The sequence below is a fragment of the Copadichromis virginalis genome, linkage group LG19 (genome assembly GCF_057382275.1).
Source record: "Copadichromis virginalis isolate Kocher_CV1m ecotype Utaka linkage group LG19, C_Virginalis_male_GT1.1, whole genome shotgun sequence".
NCBI classification, from domain to species: Eukaryota; Metazoa; Chordata; class Actinopteri; order Cichliformes; family Cichlidae; genus Copadichromis; species Copadichromis virginalis.
In genome coordinates, this window is record NC_140636.1 from 26,806,036 (window position 1) to 26,827,561 (window position 21,526).

At 39.7% G+C, this 21,526-nt stretch overlaps 2 protein-coding genes across 5 annotated transcripts in view; both read right to left on the bottom strand.

Moving 5' to 3' along the window:
- LOC146686290 (beta-1,4-galactosyltransferase galt-1-like) overlaps positions 1–21,526 on the bottom strand; it is a 58,940-nt gene that overhangs the window by 31,087 nt on the left and 6,327 nt on the right. The window lies entirely within an intron of this gene.
- Positions 2,225–21,522, bottom strand: LOC146686291 (uncharacterized). Of its 4 annotated transcripts, XM_085441114.1 has the most exons (7): positions 13,596–14,635; positions 12,954–13,154; positions 12,739–12,878; positions 7,003–7,635; positions 6,039–6,369; positions 5,753–5,928; positions 2,225–5,256 (listed from the first exon to the last, which is right to left on the bottom strand). In XM_085441114.1, exons 4-7 carry the CDS (start codon positions 7,602–7,604, stop codon positions 5,034–5,036), a joined length of 1,332 nt encoding a protein of 443 aa, XP_085297240.1. In that variant the 5' UTR covers positions 7,605–7,635; positions 12,739–12,878; positions 12,954–13,154; positions 13,596–14,635; the 3' UTR covers positions 2,225–5,033. The 4 variants fall into 4 exon arrangements, with proteins under 4 accessions (XP_085297240.1, XP_085297237.1, XP_085297239.1 ...); XM_085441111.1 differs by lacking the exons at positions 12,739–12,878; positions 12,954–13,154; positions 13,596–14,635 and adding an exon at positions 21,106–21,522; XM_085441113.1 differs by lacking the exons at positions 12,739–12,878; positions 12,954–13,154; positions 13,596–14,635 and adding an exon at positions 16,354–18,895.

Below are 21,526 nucleotides of genomic sequence, written 5' to 3' on the forward strand. Positions count from 1 at the left end.
AGTAAGACCCTGGCCTGAAATATTGGTCAATATTGGTCGTTGTGTCCTTGGGCAAGACACTTCACCCGTTGCCTACTGGTGGTGGTCAGAGGGCCTGGTGGCGCCAGTGTCCGGCAGCCTCGCCTCTGTCAGTGCGCCCCAGGGTGGCTGTGGCTACAATGTAGCTTGCCATCACCAGTGTGTGAACGTGTGTGTGAATGGGTGGATGACTGGCTGTGTAAAGCGCTTTAGGGTCCTTAGGGACTAGTAAAGCGCTTTACAAATACAGGCCATTTACCAATAAAGTGGACCAATATGGCATTGCCATATTTTCCCTTTGCATCTTTCCTGGCCTTCAGACAACAATTCTGATTGCTAAAGTACCGAACGGGACAGGCAAAAAAGCAAAAAAAAAAAAAGTAATTGAACTCAGGACCTTCTTACTATGAGGCAACAGTGCTAACCACCGCGCCCCCATACGGCCCATGTATTACCAAATACATACCCCAAAATGTATTTTGTAAAGTATTCTGTCAAGTTACTCAATGAGGGTAACGTATTCTAAATACTTTGGATTACTTAATATATTGTCATGCGTTTTACAACTACGCGAATATTCTATTGGTGTTAGAGAGTTCTGGGATACCGTTGTGATAGCTCCCTCAGGACCACGACTCCAGTCAGAGAGTGGGGCACAGAGAGCGCTTTCCAGATATACTTTAATGAACATTAACTGATTGAACACCAGGCCAGTGGTACAGCAACTGGCATACTCAGTGAGAGTATGGGAGTGCATGTGTGTGGCTTTAAATTGTTCTACCAAGCAAGTTCATCTGGCATCATCCACGACTTGCTGCTGTATCAAGGGGGGTCCACATTCTTCAATGCTCCCCTGAGTGAAAAGGAACAGAAGCTCCATCTAAGGGGGCAAAGTTGTCAAAAACACTATGCAAACCCATAAAAGAATCCCAGCTCTTCACAGGTTTCTGCTTGGTCCAGAACTTGCACACCTCCTTGGGTGTCAGGTGCATTGGTACTGTATGATCAAACTGCACCGGTGGAGCTCCCCTGATGGCAGACAAAGACCTGATGAAGAAGGGCCATGGAGCCTGTTATTACAGGTCTGATGAAGGTCTGATTGCAATGAAATGGTTAGACAAGAAATGTGTCAACCTCCTAAACAATGCCTGTCTGTTCATGCTTCTTTCATCGGTCAAACGGTGGAGCAAAGAGTCCAATGCAAAGATCACCATTCCATGCCCATCACTCATCCCTGTATATAATTAGCATATGGGAGGAATTAAACTTTCTGATGTGCTATTACACCCGTATAAGACAAGTTATAAGTTACAAGTTAAGGAGATGGCATATTCCACTTTTCAGGTACATCCTTGACTTGAATACCTGGTCTACAAGATGGACTGTGCCTTACTGGACCAGAAACCAATGGCTCTCAAAAGGTTTCCACCTGGCTGTGTCTGAACCAAGTTAACAAACCAGCATCTAGAGTTGGACAACCATGATCCAGCTCTCCAAGACCACAGAATAAATGTTACACTCTAAGACCCCAACGACCAAAACCACAAGCAGATGTGCTTGATTTGCACTTTTTCTATTTTATTTTTTTTTTAAAACAAAACTGATTTTGCAGAGTAGCATTCGAACAAAGTGGTCTGAATGTGAGTATTTTGTGCTGTAGCACATTTGTCACATTTGCAGATGAAAAAACTATGTATTTTGTTGTTGTTTTCATTCCATCAACTGAATGTTCACTGGCATGCTACTATAAATAAACTGTATCCAATGCCCGGGATAGTTTTTGTTATTAATTTAATTATAATTTGGCCCTTTATTTGATTTTCTTCAACTGCATTATCTAATGTACTTGTATTTGCATGACATTTTACCATAAACGGACATCTCAACAGTGTGGTACAGATCAATATTTTAAAAACTACAGCAATAGCACATCGAAGGTACTGAAGTTTTGCCCATCTTATTCTTCTTCTGAAGTGGTGTTGGAATTTCCAAGTAAAAAAACGCATTCCTGCTCATGCACTGCTGGTTCCCTTCTGCTGGTGCCAGGTCCAGTGTGTAACTGACAGCATCAACATTAGAGCCTCTCATTGCGCGTTTTGTTTGGGTTTCAGAATCAGAGAAAATGTATTCATCCCAGGGTAAAAAAAAAAAAAAAAAAAAAAAAAAAAAAGGATCCCACAGGTTATACTGAAAACCCTGGTCGGCCACTCTCGGCCATGGGCCATATAAGTGCACGCTCATCCATTCGAGCTAAACCTGTGCCCAATGTTACGGAACAAATATATATTCTTAGTGATTTTTTTCTGGTTGTATTGTTTTATGTATTTTAATAATAAAGGCCTGTATAAAGCAAGGCCAGCTGTGAGAGAGAACTAGGTCAGAGGGTGACAGGTCGACTTAGCAACAGAGGCATATTAATAAAATGCAGGAAACCAGACAGAAAGAGCGGAACTAAATAACAAGGAAGGAGTTGTTTTTATCGCAACTATGTGTGACGTGTAAAGGACCAAAATAACACCTGTATGATACACATTTTTTGGCTTCTAATGCTAGAGATCTGCAAAATGGCTTTGGGCTGTGCACGTCTCTCTCTCTTCCGGAATTTGATTGAATAAATAATTATAAACACTTTGAAGACTGAGTCGTGTTCTCTGTATTCAGTAAAAGAATCATAAAGAACTAGATTTAATACCAACTGCAATTAATCACCAAAACTGGCGAAGGGATAAAGAGGGGATAGCCTATGAAACACAAAATGACTGCCCTATATTCCACTTATTTAAACAAAGTAACTTTATTCTGAATATCATCCATTTAAACTGTGACTGTAACGGAATACAGTTACTCATATTTTGTATTTTAACGTCCTAAGACTTGAGCTCTTTCATGGCATGCATTTTTAATATTTTTTGCTATTTTTACTGATTTTGATAGAACAGTGGCAGCATAATATCCATGTAAGTGTTTATCTGGCCCTTGTAGAGAAAAATTTTGTATTTTGGTCTAGACAACCCAAAATGTGATGTCCAAATATGTGGGCGCCGGGTCCTAGGAGGTTAAATACATAACGCTGGTACATTTAGTTACTCTCCAACACTGCTGCTAGTGGTGGTGTAATGGTGTGAGTAACACTTTCTTGGCACTCTTGGAACCACTTTCTACAAACTGCAAACTGTTTTAAACACCACCCTGATCATTGTTGCTCACCATGTCTATCCCTTTATGATCAAAATCACCGTCTGATGGTTGCTTTCAACAGGATAACACACTTCACAAACTGCAAATCCTCTCAACCCAACACCAAATAACCACATGGATCCAGTTTAACCGTAATTAATGCCTCAAAACAATTAAGGTAAATCTGAAGGCAATGGGTCCAATCTCATGCTAGGAAGGTATACCTGAGGAAGTGAAACAAAAACATCTATAATATCATAATATAATCGAACTTTTACATTTAACAGGCAACATTCGGATCATGACCTTTAAACTGTAGGCATCATCCAAGCTGCAGACAGTAACAATTATTGCCATTATAACTTAAACCTGCTCCCCCCAAAGACACAAAAAACATACCTGTTGAAAAGTCAAACTTAATAATAAAAATATCAAGAATTTCCTCAGAGAAAAGTACAGTATTAGCACAGCAGTTTGACTTAAAACATACCCAGCTGTAAGAGTCAAGAAATTCCCTGGACCTTCGTGATTCATGGTGGCTGGGAAAAAAATGACAAAAATATTTAAATAATACACACAACGACAAGAAGGTTGGATTCCCAGAGAATACCAGGTGGCCAAAACAGTCATTATATGCTATGTGATCCATACTGATGTATGTGAAATCACAGAAGATCACGAGTTACCAAAAACCTCAAAGCTGGACATATGCTTTGGTGATCCTCTAACTAGTGCCATCATCATGTCAGCAGTTCAGTTTGGTGGGATGCCAATTTACTTAAAGGATCATCTGCTGTTGGCTACTCCAAGTTCTCAGATAGTTATTAAATGTAAAATATGTAGTCAATGTAAAGCTTGGAATGCTAATACAAGTCTAAGATATCATTTTCAAGTTGTATGTGATGGTAAATACCAATAACAGCGCGAGACATTCATTTTGGTGAAAATTGGCTCAAGGTCACACCAAATGTTAATAATGATAAGAACTTTATATTACCCACATTTTTTGTGGATCATCTTCAAACTTCACAATATACAAGGCCTTGAGAGGCAGGGCCTCGTCTCTTTATATTGAGATGTTGCCTTTATTCCCAGAAAAGTCTTTAAGCTTTATTTTGAAAAGTCCAAATCTGATCGAAAAACAAGGTAGATTCAGTGGTTCTTATGCAGCTGCTACTACTCTGAGCACTCAAAGCTCTTTACACAGCTTCCCTCATAAACAAAAGTACCTTTTTCCCCAAAGCTCTTTCTATCTAACATTCATAATCCAGTGTATGCGTCACAGACACACTTGGGGTTAGTGCCATGCCATATAATATATCACATATTACGGTGATTCGATCGGGATCAAACCACTAACCTTACCATTAGTAGGTGACCTGCTCTACCTCCTGAGCTACAGCCACCCCAGGTGAAAAAACCCCCCCCACTTTCGCCATCTCTTGTTCTTCGAAGCTGACCACTGGAGAAATTCTATGGTATGTTATATTGTGGATTTAGTAAATGTTTTTTCTCTCTTCAGGCAGGGCAGTTAAAATATTTGCAGTTCTTCAAGTCAACAGTTTTATATTAAGGACTATTTAAATGGTCACACTCATATCACACAGTATTAGAACCAATGTGTCCTTCAAAAAGCTTGTAATTATTCAATGATGGCAATTAAGAAGTATTCACTGAAATGTAGGGATTTTACTGGCACCAGGTGCAAAATATGTTTTCAGAAAACGATGACACAATGAATTCACAAATGCCCCTGATTCAAAGATGCACATTCACGATCTGATTCACTGTGTTTAAAAAGTGTCCATCGTAGTGCCTGTACATCTTATCCATTAGTTCTATGTCAAGTTCAGCATCCCCACCCTCTTCAACACCTTGTCCACGTTGGGAATGAGTTTTTCCTGAAAGTCCCACAGTCGTTTATCCACATTAAGCTGCTCCAGGGTTAATGATCCCTGTAGAGCCACACGGACATGAATGATCCGACAAACATCGAGTGGAACCTTGTAGCGTTCTCCAAAATTCTTGATCACTTCATGGACTGAAGTCCACTCCACCATTCTGTGACACAAAACACAAGACAGTTAACTGCTTGGAGTTAAGGTTTTAAAATGCATTGATTACTGAAGATCCTGTTCTTTAGAAGAGCCCTGAAGGTTCTCTGAAGGTTTCACAAATCAGCCTTGGGGGATAGTGAATGCTCCCTCAAAGTTGTTCTGGGTTTTTTGGCAATAACTTTCAGAGAACATTCCATATGGAAAGTTTCACAGAATAACTTCAACTTAAGAGATTGTTAAGGAAAGATTGGAGAAAAATAACCCTCAAGTTATTCAGACGTTCTTAAATATGTTTTGTACTTGAGACTTATTGTAGCAAACGGTCATTTGATGTTTCTTGTATGTTTATCATGGTTTTGGAGAAGTTCAATAACTAAGGTACTGTTTTATTTAGTTGTAGTTATTTTTTTTAATAGCAGTCATACAGTATGTATTATTGAGTAAACCGAAGAACTGTATCCTAAATAGAGTAAATCTTCCATCTGACAAATTCAGCTTACCTTGGCCGAACTATCATCTTGTGTGGATGGTATATGTTTCTGGCGGGGTCCTCCCTGTAGATGTGCTCCAGAATATTAATTCCTGGCACCCCGTTCCACTGAGGCAGGTGAAACCGTCCGCTTGGCTCAAAGTGTTTCTTTGGGAAAATATGATTCTCAATAAGGAACACTCCTGCCTTCAAATCAGATAAAAACAAGTCAAATACAACTTATTGTATGGGATACTGAATTTTTGATGAAATGTAATTGTGTTATTTTTTTCAAACTTATTACAAGAACAGCCTACATTTGGATGCTGATTTCGGAGCGTGTTCATCAAAGACATCAGGTCATCGTGCTGGTATGGCATTATAATCTCATCAATGTCATTCAACAGGACGTAGCGAGAACGCTCCATTGATCTGTAAATGCACTCATTAAGTGTGGTCAGCTGGCCAAAGTAATGCAAATCCCCTCCATGCTCTGAGTGAAGCCAGCCACGAGATGGATTCAGATGCTTGTCAATGGGCCAAGGAACCATTTCCACAAAGCCCTCGTCGCTGTAACTCTGCAACAGGCGATTGAGCTCTGGACCACAGCTGGTGTTATAGATCACCACTCTGTTCACACCCAGCAACCTGGGACAAAATAAGGCAAATTGGTTCATCGTTGTCAGCAAACAAAACAGATTACTAAAAACAATTGTGGTTTATATAGCAAACAGTTGGTCATTTTTCTATCCTTAGTATAATATTTATACTGTGTTATACTATTTATACTGTATTAGCCTGTACCTGTCACAATAGCTTGCAGCTATGTGACTGATAAAATACACAGACAAAAAATAATATTATAATCATTAAGAGTAGACTGTGGTGTTTCTCAAGTAGGAGGGACACTGTCTATTCCTAACTGGTTCTGAACAGCTGGAAATCCACAGTTTACAGGGCTAAAAATCCATTTTCCTACAGTGTCTGAAAAGACGTACAGCTCCTGCAGAAATTTAAACAGTGCTACTGTAAATGTTTAACACCAAGTGATAGACGTCTGAGTGGTAAGACACTGTCCAACTACACTTTAAAAAAAAAACAAAAACAAAAAAAACTCTGGCAGCAACAGGAGTAACAGACACAACTGTGCAATGTGATACAATCCAGACACTGCATTGAAGAGGAGCCTTTGCAGAGCTTGTTAGGTTTCATTCTGTGTCAGGACCAGCTGCTGTTGCACATTTTTGACTTTGTAGCTTGTGGTGGAGTTGCAGTACTCACTTGTACATCTCCAGAGTCTGTGCAAACTGAAGCACATTGTTGTAGTCACCAAAGAGGTTAGAGATGCAGACTGTGAAGTCAAACTGCATGTTTTCTTCCTTCTGTCCAACTGTGTCTTTGTTTCTTATTGGGAGCCATTGATCAGTAGATGGACTCTCTTTGTCTGGTGTAGTCAAGAGAGTGACATGTGTCGCATTGCAATTCTGAGGAATCTGACACATGACATCCGTAGTGACAAAGGGAAAACCAAAGTTATCTGGATGCTGTAAAATTGTTGCTGGAGTGGTTTTACTCAAATAACCAGTACAGCAGAAAAAGCAGTGAAGGGGTTGGATGGAGTCTCTCCTAAATATGCCAATGATGCGTATATCAAAATCCTTCACTCTTTGGTCCATGTAGGCTGACACCAGTAAGTGCTTGGTATTGTTAAGCGGCATGATGGTCTGCTCGGATATCCTCATGGAGCAAGCACTTGGCGGCCCAGATGGTTTTGGGATTGAGTTGTATGTGCTGGGCGTTTTCACAGTGAAGACCAAAAAGAGGAAGAGTGCAGTGATGAAGACGAGAACCAACTTCTTTTTAAAATGCTTTAACAGCTCCATCCAGCCAGTGGAGATGAAACCAGTTCCCAACCTGTACCAGAACACAGAATTGTGGTTAGTTTCAAAACTAGTTTTGTTCATGAGCAATACTTCACCAGGCTTTCAAAAAGGAAACCCTAAACATTTTCAGTGGGATATTTTCTTGGGTTGTTTATTAAATCCCTTAACACTGACCTGTCAATCATTCAAACATGAAAAGGCACTTAAATCAAGAATGAGCCAGTGTTGTGTCTACACAGACAACTTAGCAAACAACCAATCATAAATTTTATGTTAAAGCACCTTGTTACATGCAGCCTGATTCAGCTGAATCTACACCAACAAGGTCATTCCTGAAGAAATATTAACCAAAACCTTGTCATATCTCAGCATGCTGTGCAGTGTATCCTTAACAATATGAGGAAACTGGACAAATGGAGGGCAAAAGAAGAAGTGGCAGGCCTAAAAAAAAAAAACTATCTACAGCAGATGAACAGTATCTATTAAAAGGCAAACAAATAAACAAACAAAAAAATCCAGCAAAGACCTGGCACAGCACAGGAGCTGAGATGCATCTAATCCTCCAGTTGATCGATCTACTGTTCAGTGAAGCCTCAACAAAAATCGTCTCAATGCAAAGGTGGCTGTTTAGAAATGTTTGGCAGAAAAGTCAAATTTTGTCCAAAACTCGAGTGCCTTGAGGTGACTTTAGTTGTGATTTGGCATTAGAAAAAAATTTTTTAAACTGAAATGAATGAGCTCTTGTGATGGTATTTGCTTAAAAATGTGCAAATAGAAACAAAAAGAAAGAACCACAACATTACAACTAATACATGCTGTGAGCAGTACATTAAAAAGAAAAAGTATGTCCATGCTTTTTTCCTTTGTTTGATCCATGCAATTAAGAAATGTTTAATAACAGTTAATACACCTACGACTAGTGGTGTGTATGGTTGTCCAGCTGCACCATGGCACGACAGAGGGTGATTAATATGGGCCAAAAAAAAAAAAAAAAAAAAGTCATTGGACATCCTCTTCCCTCCTTGAAGGACCTGTCCAGCACTCACTGTCTGACGAGGGCAGGCAGCATCCTACAGGATTGCACACACCCAGGGCACCGGGTGTTTAAGCTGCTGCTGTCTGGCAGGAGATTCAGGGTACTGGTATGTGGATAAACAGACTCAAGGACAGCTTTTACAACAGGGCAATAGCCCTAAGCAATGCTAACAGCTGACCTGATTGGCCATCACGTGCAATGAACATTCACCCATTCATTTATATATTTATTAAGTCATTCATTTTTCTTTTGCTCATACCTTTTTTGCACTTTTAAAAAAACCCCACTTTAAGTTACTGTGTTGTGTTCAGGTGTGCATAGTGCTGATGTGGGACAATTTCCAATTTCGTTTGTACTATTGTACTAGGTATGACTCTGACAATAAAGCATTATCTTATCTTAAAAATATATATTTAAAAAAAGTTAAAAAGACTGTTGCAGAAGCCAGAAAAGAGTGGTTTAAGACTGGCGGAAGACCTGCAAATAAGGACACGGAGCAGTTGGATGAATTGCTGATGGGAATAATGGAAAACCAACAACCTTTGGAGAACATATGAGATGAGCTCAGACGGGGGATCAAGCACACCTAAACTGAGTATATTAGTGCACTGATTTAGCCTCTCCTAATCATTTTATACTATTGTTTGTCATCAACAACTGTCTCATCTGTTCATTTAATCACATTAACTGTTCTTGTGTGTAGTTGGAAATCAAATGGACAGAAATGCAGAGTTGCAAGGCAACTTCCTAATGGAGCTTCGGGAGTTGCAGAGACGTCAAACGGCCGCTGGCTATGTCCAGATGTTGACGAGAGGATCCGTTATTACTGAGGGCCCTCGTCTTTGTGGTAACAACTGGGTTTTTCAACAGGACAACGCTACAGTACACAATGCCCGCAGAACAAGGGACTACTTCCAGGAGAATAACATCACTCTTCTGAACTATCCCGCGTGTTCCCCTGATCTAAATCCAATTGAGAACCTTGGGGATGGATGACAAGGGAAGTTTACAAAAATGGACAAAAGTTCAAGGCATCTTCACCACTTGGAGAAATGTTTTCAGTTGCCTCAAGGAAAGGCTTGCAATCAAGCATGCAGCAACAAATTTTTGAAGTGATCAAAAATAATCGTGGAACTACTCATTACTGACTTCATGTTTGGAACTTTGACTTCAGTTTAGGAGGGGGGGCTTTTTTGGAGGTGTGATCCTAAACTTTTGATCAGCTGTAAAACCGCCTGTTTCAGTTTAATTGTTTTAATTGCATCAAAAAATGTTTTGTCTCACTCCCATTTCTTCTCATTGCATGTTGAAGCTCTACTTGGAACCTTGTTAAGATCCAATCATGCAAAATACGATTGTTTTTTGCCATTTTTCAAGATGTTTTAATCTTTTGAACGGGACTGTATAAGAGATATTTAAAGTTATCAATTTTTCCTATGCTGCATAATTCCATAAATCTTGCTTTATACTTTTCATGTCGAAAATAGTAAAAATAAAGTAAAAACATTAATGAGAAGGTTTGTCCAAACTTTTGACTGGTAGTGTACATTTTCTAGTAGAGAGGTAACGAGCTGTTAAATTTATTTAGAAAAAAAATGCCCACGGGAATATGGAGGAAAAACACAGACATGAATGTAGCTTACATCTGTGGATCTGTGCAAAGCTGGCAGTGTTAAATTTCTTTCAAAACCCCCACGTGGGCTTGTGATGTATTATATTTTAACCTTTTTTTTTTTTTTTAATTTGCCTCTTACAGGCACCAGCATACCCTCCGCATTGATCACTCTGCTTACTGCCACAACATCATCATGCAGTCACTTATATTAATGCCACTATTAAGGTGTGGTAACCTGCTGCAGTATTCTCCTGAATGATAGGTGCTGGGCACAAATGTACCGATGTAGGAAGAGAAGAAATCAAAACCAGAAGCAAATAGTTTTTCCAAAGTGTTTTTAACAAAGTCTCCAATTTTTAAACAGCTGCAACATTGTCCTCTGTATAACTGTATCCGAGTTTCTGTACTGGAATATCATTAAAAACGAACACACTCAAACATTTGTGTCTTCAACCCAGCTGTGACACAACCCGCCACGTTACGAGAAATCGAGAGCCACACAATCGGCCGCAAATATTGTGACGAATGCCTCATGATGTGATATCAAAATCAGCGAGCGACACCCATGACACAGGTTGCACAGCAAGCATAAAAACAACATCATTATCCATTCCTGGGTCCACTCTTCTTTGATTTCCATAGCCAAAACAAACACTGTGGTATCACTGAGTTAAAAGTGGCCCAAATGATTTCATCTTCAATAAAATGATCAGTGTGGCTGCCTCCCAGCTGTTACAGTAACATTAACATCCAGGCATGCATGAAAGAGAGTTTGAAGTTAGCAGGAAGTTAGTTTGCCAGTTTCCATCTAAAGATGAAATGCCATGATCCGACTGGCACGATCTGATATCGTCGTGTTGGTGTTGTTCCCAGATCATCATACTAAATGTTGTTCCAGGATCAACATTGCAAGTGACCAATCAATGTTGTGACGTCATACTTTTGCGACTTCGAGAAAAACCGCCGTAAAACAAAAAACTGTACTTAAGCTGCGAGAAACCGCCTCTGTCCACCGATCAACGGACCCTGACCCTGACCCTTTAATAAATGGTAAGCAGAACTGATATTGTCCTTGCAACATTGGAATTTCATAAATACATGAATGGCTTGGCGCGCAAAAGAATAACCTGGAACAACATTTTCATGATGATCTGGGAACAACACCAACACTACGATATCAGATCATCCTTCTGACTGACGGATTTCTAAAAACACTAAATTAAACAGCACCAGTGTTTGTATGGTTTATGAAGTTGGGCTAGCTGGCATAGAATGGCTAGCTACAGAGCTATGGTTAAGATAATACAAACAAATTTGCAGAACGAAGATTGAGGATGAACATTAACTTTTTCACCCCAAAACCCCTTAATGTGATAGTCAAATATATATACAGTCAACCATATAACAGGTGTACAAGCTAAGCCTACGCTTGAAGCCACTGAGGTGTATGACTGGTGAACTTGACAAGAAAGTCCAGTCAATAACTCCAGCTGTATTTACCTTGTCAGTTTAAGCAGTCTAAGCAATCACCGTTGATTGCATTTGATATTTCACAATTGATCGTAAGATCCAACATAAATCACCGCAGTCACAAACTGTTTGGTCCTTCCAACCAGCAACACCTGACCCTAATTAAATGTTCTACCTTCCATACAATCATTTACAAATACAAAAAGTGACACCTAGAGGCACACATAAGGTAATAAGCAAAACACAAAAATGGCTCCTACACACCAGGCCCTAAGTGCAATGGCTGTCAGACATGACAATTCTAATTATAAAGCAAATAAGGAGCCAAATTAAAAATAAAGTACTTCCATTTTAGACACACACACAAAAAATAAAATAAAAGCACTTAAATACACTTTTAAACTACAGTCTAATGTAAAAGACAAAGTTTAGTTACAGGGATTTCAAGAATGTTGGTCTTTGTCTTTAAAGTCCATTTTTATCATGAATGGTTTCACGAACACGTCTAAGGGGCCAAGAATCTCGGGGGACAGAAGAACCCATTAAAATAACTATATACCCTGGTTTTAGATTTTTCCTCTTTTGGTTGTCTTTTTGTCTCTTGTGTAACAAAGGCAGGTATTCACGTATCAGGAGGATGTGATTTGGAGTAAATGACTCTAGGTCTTTTGGATCATCAGGCAGCTTTGTTATGGGTTGATCAATTACAATTGCTTCAACTTCACACAGAACTGTATTTAATCCATTGTTGTTGAACTGTTGTTGCTGAAGAACTGATCTCAAAATCTTTCTGACCATATGAAATGCCACCAGTCTGAGTACTCACAGCCCTGCCATCATCTATCACGTCGGCAAGCCATAAAATCATAAAAAAACCAAACAAACAAACAAAAAAACAATCCAAAAGACATGAGAAGCCAAGCAGGAAAGACAAGGGAGGGAGAGGGGAAAGGAAAATAAGCAACCGCCTCTGTCAAGAGCCAAGAAAGGTCACACATACAAGTTTTCTTTACCTCCTTTTCTTTTGTAGGATTTATACAGAGTTGATTATTTAAGTAGGGTTCCAGCCTTCTTCTCTTACATCCTACTTCACGAAGGATTGTTTTCAGTTTAAGGAACTAAGCAACAGCCTCCTCTCAGACTCAACGGGAGCCTGAAAAGTATGTCATCAATCAACATGTAGCATCTGGCAAGTCTTTTACTTTAGTAAAATTTACTGTGGACTCACTTTTGACTTCAGGGTCAAGTGGTTCTATGGAGCTTTCCATTAGACTGGAGGGGAATCACTTTCCGGCTTCTGCAAAACCTTTGTTCCTTCAATATAGGGACTGTTATGATGTGGGATATTTTGCGGCAGGGTGGGATTTACCACTTTGTCAGCGCAAATCCTTCCTTATCCCAATACAGAATCATTTAAGGTCCTTCGTCCCTATTAAAACAAAGATGATCACTACTTCAGTCAATGCACCACTTTTGGGATTATTCCAGCCTGCTGAGCTCAGCAACAGAAATCCTATACAGATTACAGACAAGTCAGACTCAAAATTTATGCAGCACTTGATGATGAGTTGTAGCATACCATTCTCCTATCTAACCCTGCCATGCCACTTAGTATCTAAGGCACAGATAAGAACTTGACGAAAACCGCCAAGGTCTACAAACCATCAGTGGCTCTCCTATATCATTATTGGTCACCTGCAGCCTCCTCAAATGACCTTTGATATTAGTGCAGCACTCACTGCTAAATGCCTTGACCCGACTGACCTTTCCTGCATTCATTCTGACAAAACATAAGTACCTCAAAGATCTTCCATTGTAATCATTTGAACAAGCACATCCATTAGTGCTCATTGTTGCTGATCACACTGACCTTATCTACAGCACCAGTTTGTCCTGGAACCCCGGGGGTCTAGCTGCCACTAAGACTCGCCTAGGATGGGTGTTGTTGGGTTCAAGTCAATCCTGCTGGTAAGCAGAAACTGTTACTGTAAGCAACCACACAGACACCAGTGCACGTTTCACTCGCAAGGGTTTCAAGGAGGGCAGTGCTTGCACTCGCCTGTCCAAGCAACTGTTTTATTGACAACAGAAGTTACACATAATTTAGTTAACCACGTGACAATTTTAAGCATGATATCGATCTCTCCAGTCGCCCTCATACAGAGTGTGACTTTTCATAAACTAATGTGTATCATGCTGAAACAGCAGAAGTGAGCGTTTTGCTAAACTATAAAAACAGGAACTTGCAATAGGTCATATCTCAAATGATCATTTAAAAGGTGTGAAATCTTGCACTTTAATGGAACATTTAATGGTTTCTAAAGCTATAATGGAAAATTTTAACGTCGTGGCTGAATTCTGTCTGCACAAGGTACATTAGTATTTTAATCAGCACACATACAAGCAATGGAACTAAAGCTGATCTAGCTCTTTCTGCACAATGACAACCATATTAGGACACTCAGGTGTCACAAGGGCCAACTCAGCTTATGCAAACTCATCATGCATTTCAACAATGTTTCCTCTTCATTAGCCCTGTGGCGTTAGATCTTAAGAGAAATGTGGAAAAGTTATGGCAACTTACCGCCGTGAGAACCAGGTAACTAGATCCCTAGAGGATCAAGAAGTTATCAGCCTTCTGGAGACCAAGATGACCAGAGTAGAGGTGAATGGGATACCTTTCCATGCTCAGCACAGGTATAAAGTTATATATAATGGTATAAACCTTTATCATGGCAGAAATTTTGAACTGTCATAGCAGGACATCCACAGATGTAATACATAAACCTAACAAGAGCAGAGTTCCCATTAAAGATATACTGTACTGTGAGCCACTCCTCATTTCTTTATCTTTTCCTTCCAGCCTGCATTGCTCTATGACCATTTTATACCTTTTAAAGTGTTGCTGTGTTTTTATAAACAATAGTTTTGGAAAGTTGGAAAGTTATTAAAAAAAAGAGAAAGAAAACATGGCATAGAGTCTCTTCATTTTCTTTTCCAACCTGGTGAGTTTCCAAAAAAGGCCAGTTATACTGAACCTTTGGTGTATTACTGTAGAGTTTTAAACTTACAATATCATAAACTAATTTACTATTTTATTTTTTCAGTATACAATAGTACATGGCTTAGCATAGGGGGATAAAAAGAAATAAATCACACCTCATAGTAATTTCTGATGTGAGCTTCAGTAGGTTTTCTTAGTGAACATGATCTTTGCCACATTTTTGTGGATTTGCACCATGTGTAAATAGTGTGCATTACTATAGCAACCTTTAAAACACTGACGTATTTTTTACAAGGCCATGATTCAATAGAAAATGATGTGTGCACTGTGCCACTGATGTCATTTTGTTTTTCAAAACATTCCATAAAGAAGTTAAATAATAGATGCTAATTTTATACATTAATTAAGTTGGTGCATGTCTTAAATACCTAATAATCACATCAAATTACACATTATACATTTCGATGAAGCTTGATCGAGACATGACGGCATTCTTCTTATAACCAGGAGAGATGAAACAAGAGGAGAGGAAAAGTACAGCAGTCGGGTGCGACACCAAAGGAGCAGGAAAGTTGAAGGGTGGAGCAATAAAAAACATAAGTAAGAATTGACAGAGGGGCCATTATGGTGTAATAAAAGCAAAAACTATGAGGCCAGGGCTGGTAAAGTTTTTAAACTGAACTAAGTACCGTCAGCATATTGTCTCACAAACTGCTGAACTTCAGCAGTGAATGCAGACTTCATGTTACTGCCATAATATGTTTCTTGCAATTCATAGGTGAACTACATAATGTCCCGAGAAAAAATAAATACAATAAAATAAGAACGGTATTCTGTGGTGCAAAATAGCTCGGCGAAATTATAATGCAAATACAATGAAGTTACAAATGTGTGTATGGTATAAACGCTAGGACACAAGAAAACGCTATATAAATCTCCCCGAATAGAAGATAAACATTGAGCTGATGTTCGAATTAGAATATTTGTATTAATTCAAACATCAGCTTAAAGCCACTACCATTCCGCAGGTAACTCACTCGAGGCTGAAGTGTGGCCATAGTATGTTCCCCGTTTGTGCCCACCAGTCGAGAAATAGAGTTTGAATCCGTGCGTCTGCAAGTGCACTCGGAGCCTTCTCCTCTGCTGCTCTTTTTCTACTTGATTTTGCTGTCTGGAAGTGACCAAGTCATTGTCATACGTCAGAATACTAGCGGAAATCATTCGGGGAAAAAAAATCGAATAAAACGGTTTGCAAACAGAAAAACGCGCAAAAATAAATCAGATCGGAGAGGTGGTTCGTTTGTGTGCTGAAAGAGAAATTATTTCCTTACTTGGTACTAAAACCGTTTTTCTGGAAATAGAATTACGACTTCAAATTTCAACGTTACAATGTTTTTCCTCACGTGGCCCTATACGCCTTTATTAGAAAGAAAAAGAACCCAATTAAAAAGAAAAAAGTGAACATAAATATCTAAAGAAAGTAGCAATCTAAATGAAATAGTAGTAATACTGTAAATGTTTATGAGCTTCCTAAATCTTGCTCCTCAAATACTATCCGCATGTTTTTTTTGTTTTTTTTTTTACTCGACTTTCGTCGTTGCCTGTTCTCAAAACCATTCCTTACCTTGTTTGTTCTCCTTGTATTTCCTCTTTGGCAGTGTGATTTTCCCCATTTCCAAATTCTTGGACCTGCGCCCAGAGTCAGCCCTGTGCTTCTATACAACCGTCACTCCCCCTTCCGCATTTTTTTTTTTTTTTTTTTTTTGGTGGGCTGTAGGTCCTTTCTGTTCCTTTCCTCATATCAGGATTTTGCGCTACCTACAGCTCATTTTCTTATCAGTTCAAAGTATTTACATGTCTCTGCTATTAAATAGTGCAGCTATTGTCTCTGCAGCACAATTACCCATTGGATGGTATGGTCTCAAACACAAAGAGTGAAATGTTACAATTAACCCCATAGTCTGGGGTGAAATGGAACACAATGAAATAAGGGTACTGACAAAACATTAACATGTAATCTTTTTTATTCAACACATGAATGTACTTAGAGCCATTTATTTAGCTACGTGTGTGTGTAACAGAATGCAGAAATTTAGCTTTTGAACATATTCCAACCCCCCAAAAAAGACAAATTATGGAATTTTCTGCAAATGAATATTTCATTAATTTTGGTTGGTCTTCCTTGAGTTTGGCCTCATTGGCTCAGTGGGCATTATAACCTACCTACAACTCTTGCACCAACTTTTGAACATAACAATGAAGCTGAAAAAATTTAGTTGTGCACCAGCATCGCAATTCCATTACTTTTTTTCATGGCTTACCTTGGTGTGGTTTGCAAAGTGCTTCAGAAAGATGAGGAAATCTGTTTCTTGCACCCATCCTGATTTCCACTACCAATACTTCCTACTGGTCCATCTCTGACACAGTGGTCTGCATAATGTATGTGTGGGAACACAAACAGTGGAGGAATTGTGTTGCCAATGTCATTAACCTCATATACAAAAGCGACCAGTGAACCTCTCTCTGCTGATGTTGTTGCCCCAAGTTGTTTAATATAAGTTAAAGTAATAGTGTGGTAAGTTGTAACATCTGCATTATTGTTACAACTAACCCAGACTGTTGCTGTTACAACTGACCCAGACTCCTATAGCCATGAACTAGCTAACATTACAGCCAACGGCTAAAACATTAGCACTAAAGACCTACACAGAATATATCCCCATAGGCATACAAATAACATAATTTAAGTTTGATGAGTTTAACTGCAAAGCAGATAATGCTATTAGAAATTGAAATAAAGTAGAAAAGCTTACTTTTTGGCATACAAATTACTTTTTTTTTTCGTGTAAATTGTCTGTGTTTGACAAAATGTGCTGATTTTTTACATGTGATAGCAGAACTGAATTGGGCATGCACAGGATGAATCACATCATTTGAAACTTAGCCCTGATTGGAGAAATTGGAAGTGTTACAACTGACCCACGTTACAACTGTCCCTGGTCTCCCCTACTCCTTTGTCAGTAGGCCGCGGACCTCTGGTCGTGGCGGAGGACTGGCTGTGGTGTATCGAAACTAGTTTCACTGTCGCTCATTGATGGTTGAAAAAAATGTCAACGTTTGAACTACAGCTGGTTAAAATTGGAAATAAAGATCCGTGTTACTGTGGTGTAGTCTATCATCCACATGGACCTAACGGTCAATTTTTAAAGGAATTCAGTAACTTTTTATCTTCCATCTTGAAGTTGTCCAGATTGCTAATAATTGGCGATTTTAATATGCACATTGATGATGACTCTGACCTCTTTGCCAGAGGTTTTCTTAGCATCATGGACTCTTTTCACTTCACACAGCATGTATCTGGCCCCATCCACACCAAAGCGCACACCCTGGACCTTGTTTTTACTATTGGCTTAACCATTGACTGTATTAGTTCTGAGGATATTTTTATTTCGGACCATCATTGTATTATATTTAATTTGTCTTTTTATTTGCCTCCTCCTCCTGAGAGTCGTGCTTTTAGCTTAGATTCTTCTACTGCTGCTACTTTTTCTGACGTTTTTAATTGGGTTCTACCTGCTTCAAATGATGTTGATTTATTAACAAATCTTTTTAATAATTATTGTCTTTCTATTATCGATAATATTTGCCCTTTTAAAACTAGACTAGCCCCTGTTACAAAACCCTCGCCCTGGATAAATCGATCTTTCTCTGTGGCTACCTCTAAGTTCAGATCCTCCATCAGCTCTCTTGCCTATGGGGTGCCTCAGGGCTCTGTCTTGGGACCGTTATTGTTTTTGTTGTATTTACTCCCTCTTCTGCAACTTCTTAGCTCTTTCTCTGATATTTCATATCATTGTTATGCAGATGATATTCAGCTATATATCTCTTTTAAGCCACCTGATGTTTCTAAGCTCCAAATCTTGCAGTCCTGCTTTCCGTTAGAGATTGGATGGCTGGTAATTACCTTCAACTAAATGCTGATAAAACGGAAGTCATTGTCTTTGCTACTGAGAAATTTGTTCCCCTCATGGTTAAAAATCTAGGCCCTCTTGCTTCTTATATTAAATCCTCCATTAGGAACCTTGGTGTTACATTTGATCCAGCTCTGACGCTGGACACACACGTTAAATCCTTGGTTCGCTCTTGTTTTTGCCATTTAAGAAATATCGCTGAGTCCCTTTGTGTCACGTTCCGAATTGGAAATGATTATTCATGTTTTTGTTTCCTCTCGCTTAGACTATTGTAATTCCTTGTTAATTGCTTAAGTAATGCCTCCCTGGAACGACTGCAGGGTGTTCAAAATGCTGCTGCTAGGCTTCTGATAAAGCACCACAAATACTCCCATGCCACTGCCCTGCTGATTCATCTGCATTGGCTCCCTGTCAAGTTCAGTGTCCATTTTAAGATCATAACCATGACTTATAGGGCCCTGCACGGTGTAGCTCCAACTTACATATGTGATCTTCTTCTTCCTTATCACCCCAGCAGGTCCCTGAGGTCCTGTGACCAGGGGTTGCTGGCTGTCCAGCATACAAGGTTAAAAACAAAAGGTGACAGAGCGTTTGTATCAGTGGCTCCCAGACTATGGAACTCGCTCCCTTTGAGTTTGAGATCTGTGGACTCAGTCATGTCTTTTAAAAAGCAGTTAAAAATGTATCTGTTTAAACTTGATTTTGGTTGATTTTGTTTTAGATTTTAATGTCCGTTTTCTGCCTTTGTGATTTTATCTTGAAAGGTGATATATAAATAAAATTTTACTTTAAACATGCTTTCTAGTATTACTTCATCCCATCCAAATTTTGTTTTGCAAAGCTCTTTCTTTAATTTTGTCAGGCAGCAGAACTGGTGCAACCCCCCCCCAAAAAAAGAATAAATATTGATCACATTCCATGTCTAGTACAGGTTTTTTTTGGCACATCTATTTTTTAGGTTAAATGAAACAGTTTCAAAACACCACTTTAAATCCAAAGCTCTATTCACAGTTTCTCTCTGTCAAGATTTAGATCCTTCAAGTCTTTAGCCCTTTGCTCATCTGGGATATTTTGCAACAGGGTGCAATTTACCACTTTGTCAACGTAAATCCGCCTTTATCCCAAGAAAGTATCATGGCAGCACTGATATAGGAAGAGAAGAAGTCAAAACCAGAAGATAAGACTTTGGCAAGGTTTTTTTTTGCAAAGTTATTCCAGAAAGTCACTTTTTAAAAAAGATTGCTGCAAAATCTCCCTCTGTATAGCTATATAGCTCAGGGCTTCTGTACTAGAATATGATTAAAATGGTGATAAGTGATGCAATCATACTCATGTCATCAACCCAACTGGGGCAGCCATTGCGCAATGCTCCAGGTTGCAAAAATCGCTTTCAAAATGACAGCACACACCACAAATTGCACCCTCATTTTTAGCATGCACCACCACCTGACAGGGGCAGGCATTGAGCATAAAAATGGCTTAATTCTTACTGACATACTTTATTCCTTAAGCACAAGAAAACGCTATTTAAGTTACATCGAAATCGGAGTAGAAGATAAATACTCGGAGTGGTCGAATTAGAATATTTGTATTAACTTAAACATCAACTTAAAGCCACTATTCACCATTCAGCAGGTAACTCACTCGAGGCTGAACTGTGGTCAGTATGTTCCCCCGGTTGTGCCCACCAGTCGAGAAAGAGTTAAACTTTGAATTCGTAGGTCTGCAAGTGCACTCGGAGTCTTCTTCTCTCCTGCTCTATCCGGGCGTGACCAAGTCATTGTCATACGTCAGAATTATCCGGGGGGAAGAAACGAGTCAATAGGAAAAAACGAATTCGTAAAATCGCACAAAACGTTTTGGAGAACTGGGCTTTTTTTGTTTTGTTTTATTTGTTTGTTTGTTTTGCGTTGTGCACTATAGACGCACTCGCTTCTGATCGTGGTCTAAGCTTTATCGCGCAATGCCAACTACACACAGCTAACTGCGACGTAGTATTAGGGGCACATTAAGAAAACATATTGCTGATCATTTTGAGAATAAAGTCGAAATCTGTCAGTTACAGGCTATTTCCTTTTGTGCAAATCCACTCTTCCACATTTGTGTGTTTTTCTCTGGCCAGAGAGCGTTCTGCACCATTACCACACTGTGTTTATGGGCTGAAAGAGAAAGACTTTCCTGTACTTTTTGCTAAAACTGACTGAGGTACGATTCCACAAACTCAGAATGCTCATTTCGACCGTTTTTCTCAGAATAGAATTACGACTTTAATCTCTAGATCGTCGATCATTTTTTTTCTTAATGTTGCTTTGATACTCCTTCATAAGGCTAAACCCCCCCCCCCCCCCTTGGGTTAATTTGTTATCAAAGTGACTAACACATAGCAGAGGAAATGTAAACAGTACCATCCATCCATTTTCTTCCGCTTATCCTTATCAGGGTTGCAGGTGTGCTGGAGCCTATACCCGCTGTCGTAGGGCGAGGCCTGCATCGCTGTGGTAGGCTAATGTCTTTGGACTGTGGCAGGAAGCTCTAGAAACCGGAGAGAGCCCACGGTGTCTCAGGTGTTTTCTGCCGCAAACACGGACACGCAGCCCACCAGCTGCAAACACGGACACGCAGCCCACCAGCTGCAGAAGGCTGGAGCGGTTCCCCGGACCCTCCAGCGAAGGCGGATGGAGGCTGGAGCAGTCCCTCGGACCCTCCAGCAGACGACGAAGGCTGGGGCGGTCCCTCGGATCCTCCAGCGACGGCGGACGGCTGAAGCGGTCCTCGGACCCCTCAGCGATTGGACGAGCCCCCATATGTTACACCCCGGCCTAGGCA

Coding starts and splice junctions, on each gene's coding strand:
- LOC146686291 (XM_085441111.1), bottom strand. CDS start 21,191: ATGCAGGCCTCGCCCTACGACAGCGGGTATAGGCTCCAGCACACCTGC. Junction 6,370..7,002: donor CAGACTCTGGAGATGTACAA/GTGAGTACTGCA, acceptor ATTTTGTCCCAG/GTTGCTGGGTGTGAACAGAG. Junction 5,929..6,038: donor TCCGAAATCAGCATCCAAAT/GTAGGCTGTTCT, acceptor TCTGATTTGAAG/GCAGGAGTGTTCCTTATTGA.